Source organism: Oncorhynchus nerka, unplaced genomic scaffold (assembly GCF_034236695.1).
Source record: "Oncorhynchus nerka isolate Pitt River unplaced genomic scaffold, Oner_Uvic_2.0 unplaced_scaffold_981, whole genome shotgun sequence".
In the NCBI taxonomy this organism is placed as follows: Eukaryota; Metazoa; Chordata; class Actinopteri; order Salmoniformes; family Salmonidae; genus Oncorhynchus; species Oncorhynchus nerka.
This window is the reverse complement of record NW_027040312.1, coordinates 69,214-89,213: the sequence shown is the minus strand read 5'-3', so window position 1 is coordinate 89,213 and position 20,000 is coordinate 69,214. Positions and strand designations below refer to the sequence as shown.

The 20,000-nt window shown below is 49.2% G+C and overlaps 1 protein-coding gene across 1 annotated transcript in view; it reads left to right on the top strand.

Annotated features, from left to right (window-relative positions):
* Positions 1-20,000, top strand: part of LOC135570326 (zinc finger CCHC domain-containing protein 7-like) — a 126,244-nt gene that overhangs the window by 64,375 nt on the left and 41,869 nt on the right. The window contains exon 5 of the mRNA XM_065016449.1: positions 5,782-5,817. Within this exon, the coding sequence (XP_064872521.1) occupies positions 5,782-5,817 (36 nt within the window). The remainder of the gene's footprint in view (positions 1-5,781; positions 5,818-20,000) is intronic.

Below are 20,000 nucleotides of genomic sequence, written 5' to 3'. Positions count from 1 at the left end.
TCTCTCTCTCCATCCTTTTCTCTCTCTCATCCATCCTCTCTCTCTCTCTCTCTCCATCCTCCTCTCTCTCCATCCTCTCTCTCTCTCTCCTTCTCTCTCTCTCCATCCTCTCTCTCTCTCTCTCCATCATCTCTCTCTCTCTCATCCTCTCTCTCTCTCCATCCTCTCTCTCTCTCCATCCTTCTCTCTCCATCCTTTTCTCTCTCTCCCTCCATCCTTCTCTCTCTATCCTTTTCTCTCTCTCTCCATCCTCTTCTCTCTCTCTCCATCCTTTTCTCTCTCTCACTCCATCCTCTCCTCTCTCTCTCCATCCTCTCTCTCTCTCCATCCTTCTCTCTCTCTCCATCCTTTTCTCTCTCTCTCCATCCTCTCTCTCTCTCTCCATCCTTCTCTCTCTCCTTCTCATCCTTCTTCTCTCTCTCTCCATCCTCTTCTCTCTCTCTCCATCCTCTCTCTCTCTCTCCATCCTCCATCCTTCTTCTCTCTCTCTCTCCATCCTTTCTCTCTCTCTCCTTTCTCTTCTCTCTCTCTCCATCCTTTTCTCTCTCTCCATCCTTCTCTCTCTCTCCATCCTCTCTCTCTCCATCCTCTTCTCTCTCTCTCCATCCTTTCTCTCTCATCCATCCTTTTCTCTCTCTCCATCCTTTCTCTCTCTCCATCCTCTTCTCTCTCTCATCCATCCTCTCTCTCCATCCTCTCTCTCTCTCCATCCTCTCTCTCTCTCTCCTTTTCTCTCTCTCCCATCCTCTCTCTCTCTCTCCATCCTTCTCTCTCTCTCCATCCTTTCTCTCTCCATCCTCTCTCTCCATCCTTTTCTCTCTCTCTCTCCATCCTTCTCTCTCTCTATCCTTTTCTCTCTCTCCATCCTCTTCTCTCTCTCTCCATCCTTTTCTCTCTCTCTCCATCCTCTCTCTCTCTCTCCATCCTTTTCTCTCTCTCTCCATCCTCTCTCTCTCCATCCTTCTCTCTCCATCCTCTCTCTCTCTCTCTCTCCATCCTTTTCTCTCTCTCCATCCTTCTCTCTCTCTCCATCCTCTCTCTCTCCATCCTTCCATCTCTCTCTCTCTCCATCCTTCTCTCTCTCTCCATCCTCTCTCTCTCCATCCTCTCTCTCTCTCTCCATCCTTCTTCTCTCTCTCCATCCTTCTCTCTCTCTCCATCCTTCTCTCTCTCTCCTCCCATCCTCTCTCTCTCTCTCCATCCTTTTCCTCTCTCTCCATCCTTCTCTCTCTCTCCATCCTTCCTCTCTCTCTCTCCATCCTCTCTCTCTCTCCATCCTCTTCTCTCTCTCCATCCTTTTCTCTCTCTCTCCATCCTCTCTCTCTCTCTCTCCCTCTCTCTCTCTCCATCCTTTTCTCTCTCTCTCCATCCTTTTCTCTCTCTCCATCCTCTCTCTCTCTCTCTCTCCATCCTTTTCTCTCTCTCCTCTCTCATCCTCCATCCTTCTCTCTCTCTCCATCCTTCTCTCTCTCTCCATCCTCTTCTCTCTCTCTCCATCCTCTTTCTCTCTCTCTCATCCTTTCTCTCTCTCTCCATCCTTTCTCTCTCTCTCTCTCCATCCTTCCCTCTCTCTCCATCCTTTCTCTCTCCATCCTTCTCTCTCTCCATCCTTTTCTCTCTCTCTCCATCCTTTCTCTCTCCTCTCTCCATCCTCTCTCTCTCTCCATCCTTTTCTCTCTCTCTCCTCCCATCCTCTCTCTCTCCATCTCCATCTCCATCCTTCTCTCTCTCTCCATCCTCTCTCTCTCTCTATCCTCTTCTCTCTCCATCCTTTCTCTCTCCATCCTTTTCTCTCTCTCTCCATCCTCTCTCTCTCTCTCCATCCTTCTCTCTCTCTCCATCCTCTCTCTCTCTCCATCCTTTCTCTCTCTCTCCATCCTTTTCTCTCTCTCTCCATCCTTTCTCTCTCTCCATCCTCTCTCTCTCTCCATCCTCTCTCTCTCTCTCCATCCTCTCTCTCTCTCTCTCCATCCTTCTCTCTCCATCTCTCTCTCCATCCTCTCTCTCTCTCTCTCCATCCTCTCTCTCTCTCTCCCATCCTTTTCTCTCTCTCTCCATCCTTTCTCTCTCTCCATCCTTCTCTCTCTCTCCTTCTCTCTCTCTCCATCCTTTTCTCTCTCTCCATCCTCTCTTCTCTCCATCCTCTCTCTCTCTCCATCCTCTCTCTCTCTCCATCCTTCTCTCCTCTCTCTCTCTCCATCCTCTCTCTCTCATCCTTCTCTCTCTCCATCCTTTTCTCTCTCTCTCCATCCTCTTCTCTCCATCCTCTCCATCCTCCATCTCTCTCTCTCCATCCTTTCTCTCTCTCTCTCTCTCATCCTCTCTCTCTCTCTCATCCTTCTCTCTCTCTCCATCCTCTCTCCATCCTCTTTCTCTCTCTCCTCTCCATCCTCTCTCTCTCTCCATCCTTTTCTCTCTCTCCATCTCTCTCCATCCTCTCTCTCATCCTCTCTCTCTCCATCCTTTTCTCTCTCTCTCCATCCTCTCTCTCTCTCTCCATCCTTCTCTCTCTCTCTCCATCCTCTCTCTCTCTCCATCCTTCTCTCTCCATCCTCTCTCTCTCTCTCTCTCCATCCTTTCTCTCTCTCTCTCTCCATCCTTCTCTCTCTCTCCATCCTTTCTCTCTCTCTCTCCATCCTCTCTCTCTCTCATCCATCCTTCTCTCTCTCTCCATCCTCCTCTCTCTCTCTCTCTCTCATCCTTCTCTCTCTCCATCCTCTCTCTCTCCATCTCTCTCTCTCTCCATCCTTCTCTCTCTCCATCCTTTTCTCTCTCTCCATCTCTCCATCCTCTCTCTCTCCTCTCCATCCTCTCTCTCTCTCCTCTCTCTCTCTCTCCATCTCTCTCTCTCCATCCTTCTCTCTCTCTCCATCCTTTTCTCCATCCTCTCTCTCTCTCTCTCCATCCTTCTCTCTCTCTCCATCCTTCTCTCTCTCTCCATCCTCTTCTCTCTCTCTCCATCCTTTTCTCTCTCTCTCCATCCTCTCTCTCTCTCCATCCTCTTTCTCTCTCTCTCCATCCTCCATCCTTTCTCTCTCTCTCTCCATCCTCTCTCTCTCTCATCCTTTTCTCTCTCTCTCCATCCTTCTCTCTCTCTCCATCCTTTTCTCTCTCTCTCCATCCTCTCTCTCTCTCTCCATCCTTTTCTCTCTCTCTCCATCCTCTTCTCTCTCTCCATCCTTCTCTCTCTCTCCATCCTCTCTCTCTCTACATCCTTCTCTCTCCATCCTTTTCTCTCTCTCCATCCTCTCTCTCTCTCCATCCTTCCCTCTCTCTCCATCCTCTCTCTCTCTACATCCTTCTCTCTCTATCCTTTTCTCTCTCTCTCCATCCTCTTCTCTCTCTCTACATCCTTTTCTCTCTCTCTCCATCCTCTCTCTCTCTCTCTCCATCCTCTCTCTCTCTCCATCCTTTTCTCTCTCTCTCCATCCTTCTCTCTCTCTCCATCCTTCTCTCTCTCTCTCCATCCTTCTCTCTCTCTCCATCCTCTCTCTCTCTCCATCCTCTCTCTCTCTCCATCCTCTCTCTCTCTCCATCCTTCTCTCTCTCTCCATCCTTTCTCTCTCTCTCCATCCTCTTCTCTCTCTCCATCCTCTCTCTCTCTCTCCATCCTTTTCTCTCTCTCTCCATCCTCTTCTCTCTCTCCATCCTTCTCTCTCTCTCTCCATCCTCTCTCTCTCTCCATCCTTCTCTCTCTCTCCATCCTCTCTCTCTCTACATCCTTCTCTCTCCATCCTTTTCTCTCTCTCCATCCTCTCTCTCTCTCCATCCTTCATCCTCTCTCTCCATCCTCTCTCTCTCTCTCCATCCTTCTCTCTCTCCATCCTTTTCTCTCTCTCTCTCCATCCTCTCTCTCTCTCTCTCTCATCCTTTCTCTCTCTCTCTCCATCCTTCTCTCTCTCTCCATCCTTCTCTCTCCCATCCTTTTCTCTCTCTCCATCCTTCTCTCTCTCTCCATCCTTCTCTCTCTCTCTATCCTTTTCTCTCTCTCCATCCTCTTCTCTCTCTCTCCATCCTTTTCTCTCTCTCTCCATCCTCTCTCTCTCTCTCCATCCTCTTCTCTCTCTCTCCATCCTTTTCTCTCTCTCTCCATCCTTTTCTCTCTCTCTCCATCCTTTCTCTCTCTCTCCATCCTTTCTCTCTCTCTCCATCCTTTTCTCTCTCTCTCCATCCTCTTCTCTCTCTCCATCCTTCTCTCTCTCTCCATCCTCTCTCTCTCTCTCCATCCTTCTCTCTCTCTCCATCCTCTCTCTCTCTACATCCTTCTCTCTCCATCCTTTTCTCTCTCTCTACATCCTTCTCTCTCCATCCTTTTCTCTCTCTCCATCCTTCCCTCTCTCTCCATCCTCTCTCTCTCTACATCCTTCTCTCTCTATCCTTTTCTCTCTCTCTCCATCCTCTTCTCTCTCTCTCCATCCTTTTCTCTCTCTCTCCATCCTTCTCTCTCTCCATCCTTCTCTCTCTCTCCATCCTTCTCTCTCTCCATCCTTTTCTCTCTCTCTCCATCCTTCTCTCTCTCCATCCTTCTCTCTCTCCATCCTTTTCTCTCTCTCTCCATCCTTCTCTCTCTCTCCATCCTTCTCTCTCTCTCCATCCTTCTCTCTCTCTCCATCCTCTCTCTCTCTCTCTCCTCTCTCTCTCTCTCCATCCTTCTCTCTCTCTCCATCCTTCTCTCTCCATCCTCTCTCTCTCTCTCTCCATCCTTCTCTCTCTCTCCATCCTCTCTCTCTCTCTCTCTCTCTCTCTCTCTCTCTCTCTCTCTCTCTCTCTCCATCTCTGTTTCTCCCTGTGGAGAAATCTGTGTGTGTTGTGTCGGCAGAGAGGCGAGGCGTGTGACACTCACGCTCCGTCAAGCGTCTGTCTTTAATGAGAGACCCAGGGGACAGAGACCTGACACACACACACACACACACACACACACACACACATATAAACAAGTGATTTTGGGGGGAGAGATATAAAGTGAAAGACTTGCCCTCTCTCTCTCTCTCTCTCTCTCTCTCTCTCTTCTCTCTCTCTCTCTCTCTCTGTCTCTCTCTCTCTGTCTCTCTCTGTCTCTCTCTCTCTGTCTCTCTGTCTCTCTCTCTCTCTGTCTCTCTCTCTCTGTCTCTCTCTCTCTCTCTCTCTCTGTCTCTCTCTCTCTCTGTCTCTCTCTCTCTCTCTCTCTCTCTCTCTCTGTCTCTCTCTCTCTCTCTCTCTCTCTCTCAGTAGGAGTCTTTTAGATAATAGGAGTAGCCCGCTGCGCCTGTGACATTTTCAATTTCCCACCGGGAGGTGAAGACGCTTAGAGAGCGCTGTCACAACTCCTGGAAAACTGTCAGACGCTCCGGAGAGAATGTTTTAGACACAGTTTTACAGAGAGATGGAGTGGGTGGGAGAGAGAGAGAGAAAGAGGGAGAGATGGAGGGAGGGGGAGAGAGAGCGAGAGCTTTAGACACAGTTGGATTGGGGAGAGATGTTCTCCTCTCTTCCCCGCCCTCTCTCTGCATCCGTTTGATAAAAACCAGTTCCACCACACACACACACACACACACACACACACACACACACACACACACACACACAGACACACACACACACACAGACACACACACACACACACACACACACACACACACACACACACATACACACACATACACACACACACACACACAGACATACACACACACACACACACACACACACACAGACAGACACACACACACACAGACACACACACACACACACAGAGAGTTCATGTGCTTTCTGTTTCACTGATTGATAATATTCTCTCCTCAGGCCTGCCCAGAGATATGGAGACAGTACCACATCACGGTAAGACTGTGTGTGTGTGTGTGTGTGTGTGTCTGTGTGTGTGTGTGTGTCTGTGTGTGTGATATAGACCTCAGCCTAAGAGAAAAGAGCAGCTTGTTTGTCAATTAAAAGACGTGATAAAGCATGAAATGGGCTGCCAACAACCTCACGGGAGCAGACTGTGTCTGTGGACAGGGGTGGTCTGTCTGTCTGTCACTCTCCTCTATGGAGATTAATTAGCCTGCTCAGTTTAATGGAAGGAGCTGCTTCATTAGACTACTGGAGGAGAGAGGAGGAGGGAGGGAGGGAGGGAGGGAGGGGAGGAGGGAGGGAGGGAGGGAGGGAGGAGGAGGAGAGGGAGGGAGAGGAGGAGGGAGGGAGGGAGGGAGGGAGGAGGAGGGAGAGGAGGGAGGGAGGAGGAGGAGGGAGAGGAGGAGGAGGGAGGGGAGGAGGGAGGAGGAGGAGGAGGGAGAGGAGAGGGGAGGAGGAGGAGGAGGGAGAGGAGAGGAGGGAGGAGAGGGAGGAGGGAGGAGGAGGAGGGAGGAGAGGAGGGAGGAGGGAGGGAGGAGGGAGGGAGGAGGAGGAGGGAGGGAGAGGAGGAGGGAGGGGAGGAGGAGGGAGATAGAGAGGAGGAGGAGGAGGGGAGGGAGGGAGAGGAGGGAGGGAGGAGGGAGGGGAGGGAGGAGGGAGGGAGGGAGAGGAGGAGGGAGGGAGAGGAGGAGGGAGAGGAGGAGGGAGGGAGAGATAGAGGAGGGAGGGAGGAGGAGGGGAGGGAGGGAGGGAGGGAGGAGGGAGGGGAGGGAGGGAGAGAGGAGGAGGGAGAGAGGAGGGAGGAGAGAGGGAGAGGAGGAGGAGGGAGGGAGGGAGGGAGGAGGGAGAGGAGGAGGAGGGAGGGAGAGGAGGAGGAGGAGGGAGAGAGGAGGAGGAAGAGGAGGGAGAGGAGGAGGGAGAGAGGAGGGAGGGGAGAGGAGGAGGAAGAGGAGGAGGAGAGGAGGAGGGAGGGAGAGAGGAGAGGAGGGAGAGAGAGGAGGGAGGAGAGGAGAGGAGGGAGAGGAGGGAGAGAGGAGGAGGGAGGGAGAGAGAGAGGGAGAGGAGAGAAGAGAGAGGGAGGAGGAGGAGGAGAGAGGAGGGAGAGAGAAGAGGAGGGAGGGAGAAGAGGAGGGAGGGAGGGAGAGAGGGGGAGGGAGAGAGAGGGAGGGGGAGGGAGGGAGAGAGAGGAGGGGGAGGGAGGGAGAGAGAGGAGGAGGGAGAGAGGAGGAGGGGCTGAGGAGGAGGGGAGGGGAGGAGGAAGAGGAGGAGGAGGGAGGAGGAGGGAGGGAGAGAATTAGGAGGGAGAGGAGGTTTCACTCAGGGGAGGAGGAGGAGGAGGGAGAGAGGAGGGAGGGAGAGAGGAGGAGGGAGGGAGAGAGAGGAGGGAGAGAGGAGAGAAGAGGAGGGAGGAAGGAGGAGGAGGGAGAGAAGAGGAGGGAGGGAGAAGAGGAGGGAGGGAGAAGAGGAGGGAGGGAGGGAGGGAGAGAGAGGGGGAGGGAGAGAGAGGAGGGTGGAGGGAGGGAGAGAGAGGAGGGTGGAGGGAGGGAGAGAGAGGAGGAGGGAGAAGAGTGGAGCAGGTCGAGGGGAGGGAAAGGGGGAGAGGAGAGAAGGGAGGGAAAGGGGGAGAGGAGAGGAGGAGGGAGGGAGAGAAGGGAGATCCTGCTGAGAGTTGCTGCTGGAGACGCTTCATGTTTATGTGAGTTTTTTTTTTAATGTTTCCACTCAGGGGTTTTCCTTCAGCGATGTCCGGCAGCCAATCAGGCTCTCTGTTTGTTTCCACTCAGGGGTTTTCCTTCAGCGATGTCCGGCAGCCAATCAGGCTCTCTGTTTATGTTTCCACTCAGGGCTTTTCCTTCAGCGATGTCCGGCAGCCAATCAGGCTCTCTGTTTATGTTTCCACTCAGGGCTTTTCCTTCAGCGATGTCCGGCAGCCAATCAGGCTCTCTGTTTATGTTTCCACTCAGGGCTTTTCCTTCAGCGATGTCCGGCAGCCAATCAGGCTCTCTGTTTATGTTTCCACTCAGGGGTTTTCCTTCAGCGATGTCCGGCAGCCAATCAGGCTCTCTGTTTATGTTTCCACTCAGGGCTTTTCCTTCAGCGATGTCCGGCAGCCAATCAGGCTCTCAGTTACTGCCGGCTACATTTCCCACTTCGTATTAAACTCCTTTATATTTAAAACTCGTCCGTCGAACTCGATTCCCTCTGGAATAAAACCATCTGCATCTCGTAGCTGTTGACTGGTGCCTGTCAGTCACAAAGCCAGCGATGACAGGGAAACGAAGGGAGAGGTTCCACTCTCCCCTAAATCTGTCCAGAATCAACCCAATGTGTTTCTATGTGATTTAGGAGCTAAGATACAGGAAGTGAATTTTCTCTCAGGGAAACGAAGGGAGAGGTTTCACTCTCCCCTAAATCCGTCCAGAATCAACCCAATGTGTTTCTATGTGATTTAGGATCTTAGATACAGGAAGTGAATTTGTCTCAGGGAAACGAAGGGAGACGTTTCACTCTCCCCTAAATCTGTCCAGAATCAACCCAATGTGTTTCTATGTGATTTAGGATCTTAGATGCAGGAAGTGAATTTGTCTCAGGTTCATTTATTTCCCTTTGGCGTGTTTCACGTAGCGGAGTCATGGCGTCATGGTAACCTGTTTCCGGTGTCTTGATTGACAGCTAGTGTTGCCTGTCTGTCTGTCTGTCTGCCTGTTTGTCTGTCTGTCTGTCTGCCTGTTTGCCTGTCTGTCTGTCTGTCTGTCTGTCTGCCACTTGGTGTAGTCGTTAACCGTGATGCTGAGTGAGTCTGTCTGTCTGCCTCTTGGTGTCATCATTAGTCATGATGCTGAGTGAGTCTGTCTGTCTGCCTCTTGGTGTCATCATTAGTCATGATGCTGAGTGAGTCTGTCTGTCTGCCTCTTGGTGTCGTCATTAGTCATGATGCTGAGTGAGTCTGTCTGTCTGCCTCTTGGTGTAGTCATTAGTCATGATGCTGAGTGAGTCTGTCTGCCTCTTGGTGTAGTCATTAGTCATGATGCTGAGTGAGTCTGTCTGTCTGCCTCTTGGTGTCATCATTAGTCATGATGCTGAGTGAGTCTGTCTGCCTCTTGGTGTCATCATTAGTCATGATGCTGAGTGAGTCTGTCTGTCTGCCTCTTGGTGTAGTCATTAGTCATGATGCTGAGTGAGTCTGTCTGCCTCTTGGTGTCGTCATTAGTCATGATGCTGAGTGAGTCTGTCTGCCTCTTGGTGTAGTCATTAGTCATGATGCTGAGTGAGTCTGTCTGCCTCTTGGTGTCATCATTAGTCATGATGCTGAGTGAGTCTGTCTGCCTCTTGGTGTAGTCATTAGTCATGATGCTGAGTGAGTCTGTCTGCCTCTTGGTGTAGTCATTAGTCATGATGCTGAGTGAGTCTGTCTGCCTCTTGGTGTCATCATTAGTCGTGATGCTGAGTGAGTCTGTCTGTCTGCCTCTTGGTGTCATCATTAGTCATGATGCTGAGTGAGTCTGTCTGCCTCTTGGTGTCATCATTAGTCGTGATGCTGAGTGAGTCTGTCTGTCTGCCTCTTGGTGTCATCATTAGTCATGATGCTGAGTGAGTCTGTCTGTCTGCCTCTTGGTGTCATCATTAGTCATGATGCTGAGTGAGTCTGTCTGTCTGCCTCTTGGTGTAGTCATTAGTCATGATGCTGAGTGAGTCTGTCTGTCTGCCTCTTGGTGTCATCATTAGTCATGATGCTGAGTGAGTCTGTCTGTCTGCCTCTTGGTGTCATCATTAGTCATGATGCTGAGTGAGTCTGTCTGTCTGCCTCTTGGTGTAGTCATTAGTCATGATGCTGAGTGAGTCTGTCTGCCTCTTGGTGTCGTCATTAGTCATGATGCTGAGTGAGTCTGTCTGCCTCTTGGTGTCATTATTAGTCATGATGCTGAGTGAGTCTGTCTGCCTCTTGGTGTAGTCATTAGTCATGATGCTGAGTGAGTCTGTCTGCCTCTTGGTGTAGTCATTAGTCGTGATGCTGAGTGAGTCTGTCTGCCTCTTGGTGTAGTCATTAGTCATGATGCTGAGTGAGTCTGTCTGCCTCTTGGTGTAGTCATTAGTCATGATGCTGAGTGAGTCTGTCTGCCTCTTGGTGTCATCATTAGTCATGATGCTGAGTGAGTCTGTCTGCCTCTTGGTGTCATCATTAGTCATGATGCTGAGTGAGTCTGTCTGCCTCTTGGTGTAGTCATTAGTCATGATGCTGAGTGAGTCTGTCTGTCTGCCTCTTGGTGTCATCATTAGTCATGATGCTGAGTGAGTCTGTCTGCCTCTTGGTGTCAGTCATGATGCTGAGTGAGTCTGTCTGCCTCTTGGTGTCGTCATTAGTCATGATGCTGAGTGAGTCTGTCTGCCTCTTGGTGTCATCATTAGTCGTGATGCTGAGTGAGTTTGTCTGCCTCTTGGTGTAGTCATTAGTCATGATGCTGAGTGAGTCTGTCTGTCTGCCTCTTGGTGTCGTCATTAGTCATGATGCTGAGTGAGTCTGTCTGCCTCTTGGTGTCATCATTAGTCATGATGCTGAGTGAGTCTGTCTGCCTCTTGGTGTAGTCATTAGTCATGATGCTGAGTGAGTCTGTCTGCCTCTTTGGTGTAGTCATTAGTCGTGATGCTGAGTGAGTCTGTCTGCCTCTTGGTGTAGTCATTAGTCATGATGCTGAGTGAGTCTGTCTGCCTCTTGGTGTAGTCATTAGTCATGATGCTGAGTGAGTCTGTCTGCCTCTTGGTGTCCATTAGTCATGATGCTGAGTGAGTCTGTCTGCCTCTTGGTGTCATCATTAGTCGTGATGCTGAGTGAGTCTGTCTGCCTCTTGGTGTCATCATTAGTCATGATGCTGAGTGAGTCTGTCTGCCTCTTGGTGTCGTCATTAGTCATGATGCTGAGTGAGTCTGTCTGCCTCTTGGTGTAGTCATTAGTCATGATGCTGAGTGAGTCTGTCTGCCTCTTGGTGTAGTCATTAGTCATGATGCTGAGTGAGTCTGTCTGCCTCTTGGTGTCAGTCATTAGTCATGATGCTGAGTGAGTCTGTCTGCCTCTTGGTGTAGTCATTAGTCATGATGCTGAGTGAGTCTGTCTGTCTGCCTCTTGGTGTAGTCATTAGTCATGATGCTGAGTGAGTCTGTCTGCCTCTTGGTGTCGTCATTAGTCGTGATGCTGAGTGAGTCTGTCTGCCTCTTGGTGTCATCATTAGTCATGATGCTGAGTGAGTCTGTCTGTCTGCTCTTGGTGTAGTCATTAGTCATGATGCTGAGTGAGTCTGTCTGCCTCTTGGTGTCATCATTAGTCATGATGCTGAGTGAGTCTGTCTGCCTCTTGGTGTAGTCATTAGTCATGATGCTGAGTGAGTCTGTCTGTCTCTCTTGGTGTCAGTCATTAGTCATGATGCTGAGTGAGTCTGTCTGCCTCTTGGTGTAGTCATTAGTCATGATGCTGAGTGAGTCTGTCTGCCTCTTGGTGTAGTCATTAGTCATGATGCTGAGTGAGTCTGTCTGCCTCTTGGTGTAGTCATTAGTCATGATGCTGAGTGAGTCTGTCTGTCTGCCTCTTGGTGTCATCATTAGTCATGATGCTGAGTGAGTCTGTCTGTCTGCTCTTGGTGTCATCATTAGTCATGATGCTGAGTGAGTCTGTCTGCCTCTTGGTGTCGTCATTAGTCATGATGCTGAGTGAGTCTGTCTGCCTCTTGGTGTCATCATTAGTCATGATGCTGAGTGAGTCTGTCTGCCTCTTGGTGTCATCATTAGTCATGATGCTGAGTGAGTCTGTCTGTCTTGGTGTCTGTCATTAGTCATGATGCTGAGTGAGTCTGTCTGCCTCTTGGTGTCAGTCATTAGTCATGATGCTGAGTGAGTCTGTCTGCCTCTTGGTGTCAGTCATTAGTCATGATGCTGAGTGAGTCTGTCTGCCTCTTGGTGTAGTCATTAGTCATGATGCTGAGTGAGTCTGTCTGTCTGCTCTTGGTGTCAGTCATTAGTCATGATGCTGAGTGAGTCTGTCTGCCTCTTGGTGTCAGTCATTAGTCATGATGCTGAGTGAGTCTGTCTGCCTCTTGGTGTAGTCATTAGTCATGATGCTGAGTGAGTCTGTCTGCCTCTTGGTGTCATCATTAGTCATGATGCTGAGTGAGTCTGTCTGTCTGCCTCTTGGTGTCGTCATTAGTCATGATGCTGAGTGAGTCTGTCTGCCTCTTGGTGTCATCATTAGTCATGATGCTGAGTGAGTCTGTCTGCCTCTTGGTGTAGTCATTAGTCATGATGCTGAGTGAGTCTGTCTGCCTCTTGGTGTAGTCATTAGTCATGATGCTGAGTGAGTCTGTCTGCCTCTTGGTGTAGTCATTAGTCATGATGCTGAGTGAGTCTGTCTGCCTCTTGGTGTAGTCATTAGTCATGATGCTGAGTGAGTCTGTCTGCCTCTTGGTGTCATCATTAGTCATGATGCTGAGTGAGTCTGTCTGCCTCTTGGTGTAGTCATTAGTCATGATGCTGAGTGAGTCTGTCTGTCTGCTCTTGGTGTCATCATTAGTCATGATGCTGAGTGAGTCTGTCTGCCTCTTGGTGTAGTCATTAGTCATGATGCTGAGTGAGTCTGTCTGTCTGCCTCTTGGTGTCATCATTAGTCATGATGCTGAGTGAGTCTGTCTGCTGCCTCTTGGTGTCATCATTAGTCATGATGCTGAGTGAGTCTGTCTGTCTGCTCTTGGTGTCATCATTAGTCATGATGCTGAGTGAGTCTGTCTGTCCTCTTGGTGTCATCATTAGTCATGATGCTGAGTGAGTCTGTCTGCCTCTTGGTGTCATCATTAGTCATGATGCTGAGTGAGTCTGTCTGCCTGCTTGGTGTAGTCATTAGTCATGATGCTGAGTCTGTCTGTCTGCCTCTTGGTGTCAGTCATTAGTCATGATGCTGAGTGAGTCTGTCTGCCTCTTGGTGTCATCATTAGTCATGATGCTGAGTGAGTCTGTCTGTCTGCTCTTGGTGTCATCATTAGTCATGATGCTGAGTGAGTCTGTCTGCCTCTTGGTGTCATCATTAGTCATGATGCTGAGTGAGTCTGTCTGTCTGCCTCTTGGTGTCATCATTAGTCATGATGCTGAGTGAGTCTGTCTGCCTCTTGGTGTCATCATTAGTCATGATGCTGAGTGAGTCTGTCTGTCTGCCTCTTGGTGTCATCATTAGTCATGATGCTGAGTGAGTCTGTCTGTCTGCCTCTTGGTGTCATCATTAGTCATGATGCTGAGTGAGTCTGTCTGTCTGCCTCTTGGTGTAGTCATTAGTCATGATGCTGAGTGAGTCTGTCTGTCTGCTCTTGGTGTCATCATTAGTCATGATGCTGAGTGAGTCTGTCTGTCTGCTCTTGGTGTCATCATTAGTCATGATGCTGAGTGAGTCTGTCTGTCTGCCTCTTGGTGTCATCATTAGTCATGATGCTGAGTGAGTCTGTCTGTCTGCCTCTTGGTGTCATCATTAGTCATGATGCTGAGTGAGTCTGTCTGCCTCTTGGTGTCGTCATTAGTCATGATGCTGAGTGAGTCTGTCTGCCTCTTGGTGTAGTCTGTCATGATGCTGCTGTCTGCTTTGGTGTCATCATTAGTCATGATGCTGAGTGAGTCTGTCTGCCTCTTGGTGTAGTCATTAGTCATGATGCTGAGTGAGTCTGTCTGCCTCTTGGTGTAGTCATTAGTCATGATGCTGAGTGAGTCTGTCTGCCTCTTGGTGTAGTCATTAGTCATGATGCTGAGTGAGTCTGTCTGCCTCTTGGTGTAGTCATTAGTCATGATGCTGAGTGAGTCTGTCTGCTGCCATCTTGGTGTCAGTCATTAGTCAGTCATGATGCTGAGTGAGTCTGTCTGTCTGCCTCTTGGTGTAGTCATTAGTCATGATGCTGAGTGAGTCATTAGTCATGATGCTGAGTGAGTCTGTCTGCCTCTTGGTGTCATCATTAGTCATGATGCTGAGTGAGTCTGTCTGCCTCTTGGTGTCATCATTAGTCATGATGCTGAGTGAGTCTGTCTGCCTCTTGGTGTCATCATTAGTCATGATGCTGAGTGAGTCTGTCTGCCTCTTGGTGTAGTCATTAGTCATGATGCTGAGTGAGTCTGTCTGTCTGCCTCTTGGTGTCGTCATTAGTCATGATGCTGAGTGAGTCTGTCTGTCTGCCTCTTGGTGTAGTCATTAGTCATGATGCTGAGTGAGTCTGTCTGCCTCTTGGTGTCATCATTAGTCATGATGCTGAGTGAGTCTGTCTGCCACTTGGTGTAGTCATTAGTCATGATGCTGAGTGAGTGTCTGTCTGCCTCTTGGTGTAGTCATTAGTCATGATGCTGAGTGAGTCTGTCTGTCTGCCTCTTGGTGTCATCATTAGTCATGATGCTGAGTGAGTCTGTCTGCCTCTTGGTGTAGTCATTAGTCATGATGCTGAGTGAGTCTGTCTGTCTGCCTCTTGGTGTCGTCATTAGTCATGATGCTGAGTGAGTCTGTCTGTCTGCCTCTTGGTGTCATCATTAGTCATGATGCTGAGTGAGTCTGTCTGCCTCTTGGTGTAGTCATTAGTCATGATGCTGAGTGAGTCTGTCTGCCTCTTGGTGTAGTCATTAGTCGTGATGCTGAGTGAGTCTGTCTGCCTCTTGGTGTAGTCATTAGTCATGATGCTGAGTGAGTCTGTCTGTCTGCCTCTTGGTGTAGTCATTAGTCATGATGCTGAGTGAGTCTGTCTGCCTCTTGGTGTCGTCATTAGTCATGATGCTGAGTGAGTCTGTCTGCCTCTTGGTGTCATCATTAGTCGTGATGCTGAGTGAGTCTGTCTGCCTCTTGGTGTCATCATTAGTCATGATGCTGAGTGAGTCTGTCTGCCTCTTGGTGTCGTCATTAGTCATGATGCTGAGTGAGTCTGTCTGCCTCTTGGTGTAGTCATTAGTCATGATGCTGAGTGAGTCTGTCTGCCTCTTGGTGTAGTCATTAGTCATGATGCTGAGTGAGTCTGTCTGCCTCTTGGTGTAGTCATTAGTCGTGATGCTGAGTGAGTCTGTCTGCCTCTTGGTGTAGTCATTAGTCATGATGCTGAGTGAGTCTGTCTGTCTGCCTCTTGGTGTCGTCATTAGTCATGATGCTGAGTGAGTCTGTCTGTCTGCCTCTTGGTGTAGTCATTAGTCATGATGCTGAGTGAGTCTGTCTGCCTCTTGGTGTCATCATTAGTCATGATGCTGAGTGAGTCTGTCTGCCACTTGGTGTAGTCATTAGTCATGATGCTGAGTGAGTGTCTGTCTGCCTCTTGGTGTAGTCATTAGTCATGATGCTGAGTGAGTCTGTCTGCCTCTTGGTGTAGTCATTAGTCATGATGCTGAGTGAGTCTGTCTGCCTCTTGGTGTAGTCATTAGTCATGATGCTGAGTGAGTCTGTCTGTCTGCCTCTTGGTGTCATCATTAGTCATGATGCTGAGTGAGTCTGTCTGCCTCTTGGTGTCGTCATTAGTCATGATGCTGAGTGAGTCTGTCTGCCTCTTGGTGTAGTCATTAGTCATGATGCTGAGTGAGTCTGTCTGCCTCTTGGTGTAGTCATTAGTCATGATGCTGAGTGAGTCTGTCTGTCTGCCTCTTGGTGTCGTCATTAGTCATGATGCTGAGTGAGTCTGTCTGCCTCTTGGTGTCATCATTAGTCATGATGCTGAGTGAGTCTGTCTGCCTCTTGGTGTAGTCATTAGTCATGATGCTGAGTGAGTCTGTCTGCCTCTTGGTGTAGTCATTAGTCATGATGCTGAGTGAGTCTGTCTGCCTCTTGGTGTCGTCATTAGTCATGATGCTGAGTGAGTCTGTCTGCCTCTTGGTGTAGTCATTAGTCATGATGCTGAGTGAGTCTGTCTGCTGCTCTTGGTGTCATCATTAGTCATGATGCTGAGTGAGTCTGTCTGCCTCTTGGTGTAGTCATTAGTCATGATGCTGAGTGAGTCTGTCTGCCTCTTGGTGTCATCATTAGTCATGATGCTGAGTGAGTCTGTCTGTCTGCCTCTTGGTGTCGTCATTAGTCATGATGCTGAGTGAGTCTGTCTGTCTGCCTCTTGGTGTCATCATTAGTCATGATGCTGAGTGAGTCTGTCTGTCTGCCTCTTGGTGTCATCATTAGTCATGATGCTGAGTGAGTCTGTCTGTCTGCCTCTTGGTGTCATCATTAGTCATGATGCTGAGTGAGTCTGTCTGTCTGCCTCTTGGTGTCATCATTAGTCATGATGCTGAGTGAGTCTGTCTGTCTGCCTCTTGGTGTCATCATTAGTCATGATGCTGAGTGAGTCTGTCTGCCTCTTGGTGTCGTCATTAGTCATGATGCTGAGTGAGTCTGTCTGCCTCTTGGTGTCATCATTAGTCATGATGCTGAGTGAGTCTGTCTGCCTCTTGGTGTAGTCATTAGTCATGATGCTGAGTGAGTCTGTCTGTCTGTCTCTTGGTGTCATCATTAGTCAGATGCATGAGTGAGTCTGTCTGCTGGTGTAGTCATTAGTCATGATGCTGAGTGAGTCTGTCTGCCTCTTGGTGTCATCATTAGTCATGATGCTGAGTGAGTCTGTCTGTCTGCCTCTTGGTGTAGTCATTAGTCATGATGCTGAGTGAGTCTGTCTGCCTCTTGGTGTAGTCATTAGTCATGATGCTGAGTGAGTCTGTCTGCCTCTTGGTGTCATCATTAGTCATGATGCTGAGTGAGTCTGTCTGCCTCTTGGTGTCATCATTAGTCATGATGCTGAGTGAGTCTGTCTGCCTCTTGGTGTCATCATTAGTCATGATGCTGAGTGAGTCTGTCTGCCTCTTGGTGTAGTCATTAGTCATGATGCTGAGTGAGTCTGTCTGTCTGCCTCTTGGTGTCATCATTAGTCATGATGCTGAGTGAGTCTGTCTGTCTGCCTCTTGGTGTAGTCATTAGTCATGATGCTGAGTGAGTCTGTCTGCCTCTTGGTGTCATCATTAGTCATGATGCTGAGTGAGTCTGTCTGCCTCTTGGTGTAGTCATTAGTCATGATGCTGAGTGAGTCTGTCTGTCTGCCTCTTGGTGTAGTCATTAGTCATGATGCTGAGTGAGTCTGTCTGCCTCTTGGTGTAGTCATTAGTCATGATGCTGAGTGAGTCTGTCTGCCTCTTGGTGTAGTCATTAGTCATGATGCTGAGTGAGTCTGTCTGTCTGCCTCTTGGTGTCATCATTAGTCATGATGCTGAGTGAGTCTGTCTGCCTCTTGGTGTCTCATGATGCTGAGTGAGTCTGTCTGCCTCTTGGTGTCGTCATTAGTCATGATGCTGAGTGAGTCTGTCTGCCTCTTGGTGTAGTCATTAGTCATGATGCTGAGTGAGTCTGTCTGCCTCTTGGTGTAGTCATTAGTCATGATGCTGAGTGAGTCTGTCTGTCTGCCTCTTGGTGTCATCATTAGTCATGATGCTGAGTGAGTCTGTCTGCCTCTTGGTGTCGTCATTAGTCATGATGCTGAGTGAGTCTGTCTGCCTCTTGGTGTAGTCATTAGTCATGATGCTGAGTGAGTCTGTCTGCCTCTTGGTGTCATCATTAGTCATGATGCTGAGTGAGTCTGTCTGCCTCTTGGTGTAGTCATTAGTCATGATGCTGAGTGAGTCTGTCTGCCTCTTGGTGTCATCATTAGTTGTGATGCTGAGTGAGTCTGTCTGCCTCTTGGTGTCATCATTAGTCATGATGCTGAGTGAGTCTGTCTGTCTGCCTCTTGGTGTCATCATTAGTCATGATGCTGAGTGAGTCTGTCTGCCTCTTGGTGTCATCATTAGTCATGATGCTGAGTGAGTCTGTCTGTCTGCCTCTTGGTGTCATCATTAGTCATGATGCTGAGTGAGTCTGTCTGTCTGCCTCTTGGTGTCATCATTAGTCATGATGCTGAGTGAGTCTGTCTGTCTGCCTCTTGGTGTCATCATTAGTCATGATGCTGAGTGAGTCTGTCTGTCTGCCTCTTGGTGTCATCATTAGTCATGATGCTGAGTGAGTCTGTCTGTCTGCCTCTTGGTGTAGTCATTAGTCATGATGCTGAGTGAGTCTGTCTGTCTGCCTCTTGGTGTCGTCATTAGTCATGATGCTGAGTGAGTCTGTCTGCCTCTTGGTGTCATCATTAGTCATGATGCTGAGTGAGTGTCTGTCTGCCTCTTGGTGTAGTCATTAGTCATGATGCTGAGTGAGTCTGTCTGCCACTTGGTGTCATCATTAGTCATGATGCTGAGTGAGTCTGTCTGCCTCTTGGTGTAGTCATTAGTCATGATGCTGAGTGAGTCTGTCTGCCTCTTGGTGTCATCATTAGTCATGATGCTGAGTGAGTCTGTCTGCCTCTTGGTGTAGTCATTAGTCATGATGCTGAGTGAGTCTGTCTGTCTGCCTCTTGGTGTCATCATTAGTCGTGATGCTGAGTGAGTCTGTCTGCCTCTTGGTGTAGTCATTAGTCATGATGCTGAGTGAGTCTGTCTGCCTCTTGGTGTAGTCATTAGTCATGATGCTGAGTGAGTCTGTCTGTCTGCCTCTTGGTGTAGTCATTAGTCATGATGCTGAGTGAGTCTGTCTGCCTCTTGGTGTCGTCATTAGTCATGATGCTGAGTGAGTCTGTCTGCCTCTTGGTGTCATCATTAGTCGTGATGCTGAGTGAGTCTGTCTGCCTCTTGGTGTCATCATTAGTCATGATGCTGAGTGAGTCTGTCTGCCTCTTGGTGTCGTCATTAGTCATGATGCTGAGTGAGTCTGTCTGCCTCTTGGTGTAGTCATTAGTCATGATGCTGAGTGAGTCTGTCTGTCTGCCTCTTGGTGTCGTCATTAGTCATGATGCTGAGTGAGTCTGTCTGTCTGCCTCTTGGTGTAGTCATTAGTCATGATGCTGAGTGAGTCTGTCTGCCTCTTGGTGTCATCATTAGTCATGATGCTGAGTGAGTCTGTCTGCCACTTGGTGTAGTCATTAGTCATGATGCTGAGTGAGTGTCTGTCTGCCTCTTGGTGTAGTCATTAGTCATGATGCTGAGTGAGTCTGTCTGCCTCTTGGTGTAGTCATTAGTCATGATGCTGAGTGAGTCTGTCTGCCTCTTGGTGTAGTCATTAGTCATGATGCTGAGTGAGTCTGTCTGTCTGCCTCTTGGTGTCATCATTAGTCATGATGCTGAGTGAGTCTGTCTGCCTCTTGGTGTCGTCATTAGTCATGATGCTGAGTGAGTCTGTCTGCCTCTTGGTGTAGTCATTAGTCATGATGCTGAGTGAGTCTGTCTGCCTCTTGGTGTAGTCATTAGTCATGATGCTGAGTGAGTCTGTCTGTCTGCCTCTTGGTGTCGTCATTAGTCATGATGCTGAGTGAGTCTGTCTGTCTGCCTCTTGGTGTCATCATTAGTCATGATGCTGAGTGAGTCTGTCTGCCTCTTGGTGTCGTCATTAGTCGTGATGCTGAGTGAGTCTGTCTGCCTCTTGGTGTCGTCATTAGTCATGATGCTGAGTGAGTCTGTCTGCCTCTTGGTGTCGTCATTAGTCGTGATGCTGAGTGAGTCTGTCTGCCTCTCGGTGTAGTCATTAGTCATGATGCTGAGTGAGTCTGTCTGCCTCTCGGTGTCATCATTAGTCATGATGCTGAGTGAGTCTGTCTGCCTCTTGGTGTAGTCATTAGTCATGATGCTGAGTGAGTCTGTCTGCCTCTTGGTGTCATCATTAGTTGTGATGCTGAGTGAGTCTGTCTGCCTCTTGGTGTCATCATTAGTCATGATGCTGAGTGAGTCTGTCTGTCTGCCTCTTGGTGTCATCATTAGTCATGATGCTGAGTGAGTCTGTCTGCCTCTTGGTGTCATCATTAGTCATGATGCTGAGTGAGTCTGTCTGTCTGCCTCTTGGTGTCATCATTAGTCATGATGCTGAGTGAGTCTGTCTGTCTGCCTCTTGGTGTCATCATTAGTCATGATGCTGAGTGAGTCTGTCTGTCTGCCTCTTGGTGTCATCATTAGTCATGATGCTGAGTGAGTCTGTCTGTCTGCCTCTTGGTGTAGTCATTAGTCATGATGCTGAGTGAGTCTGTCTGTCTGCCTCTTGGTGTCGTCATTAGTCATGATGCTGAGTGAGTCTGTCTGCCTCTTGGTGTCATCATTAGTCATGATGCTGAGTGAGTGTCTGTCTGCCTCTTGGTGTAGTC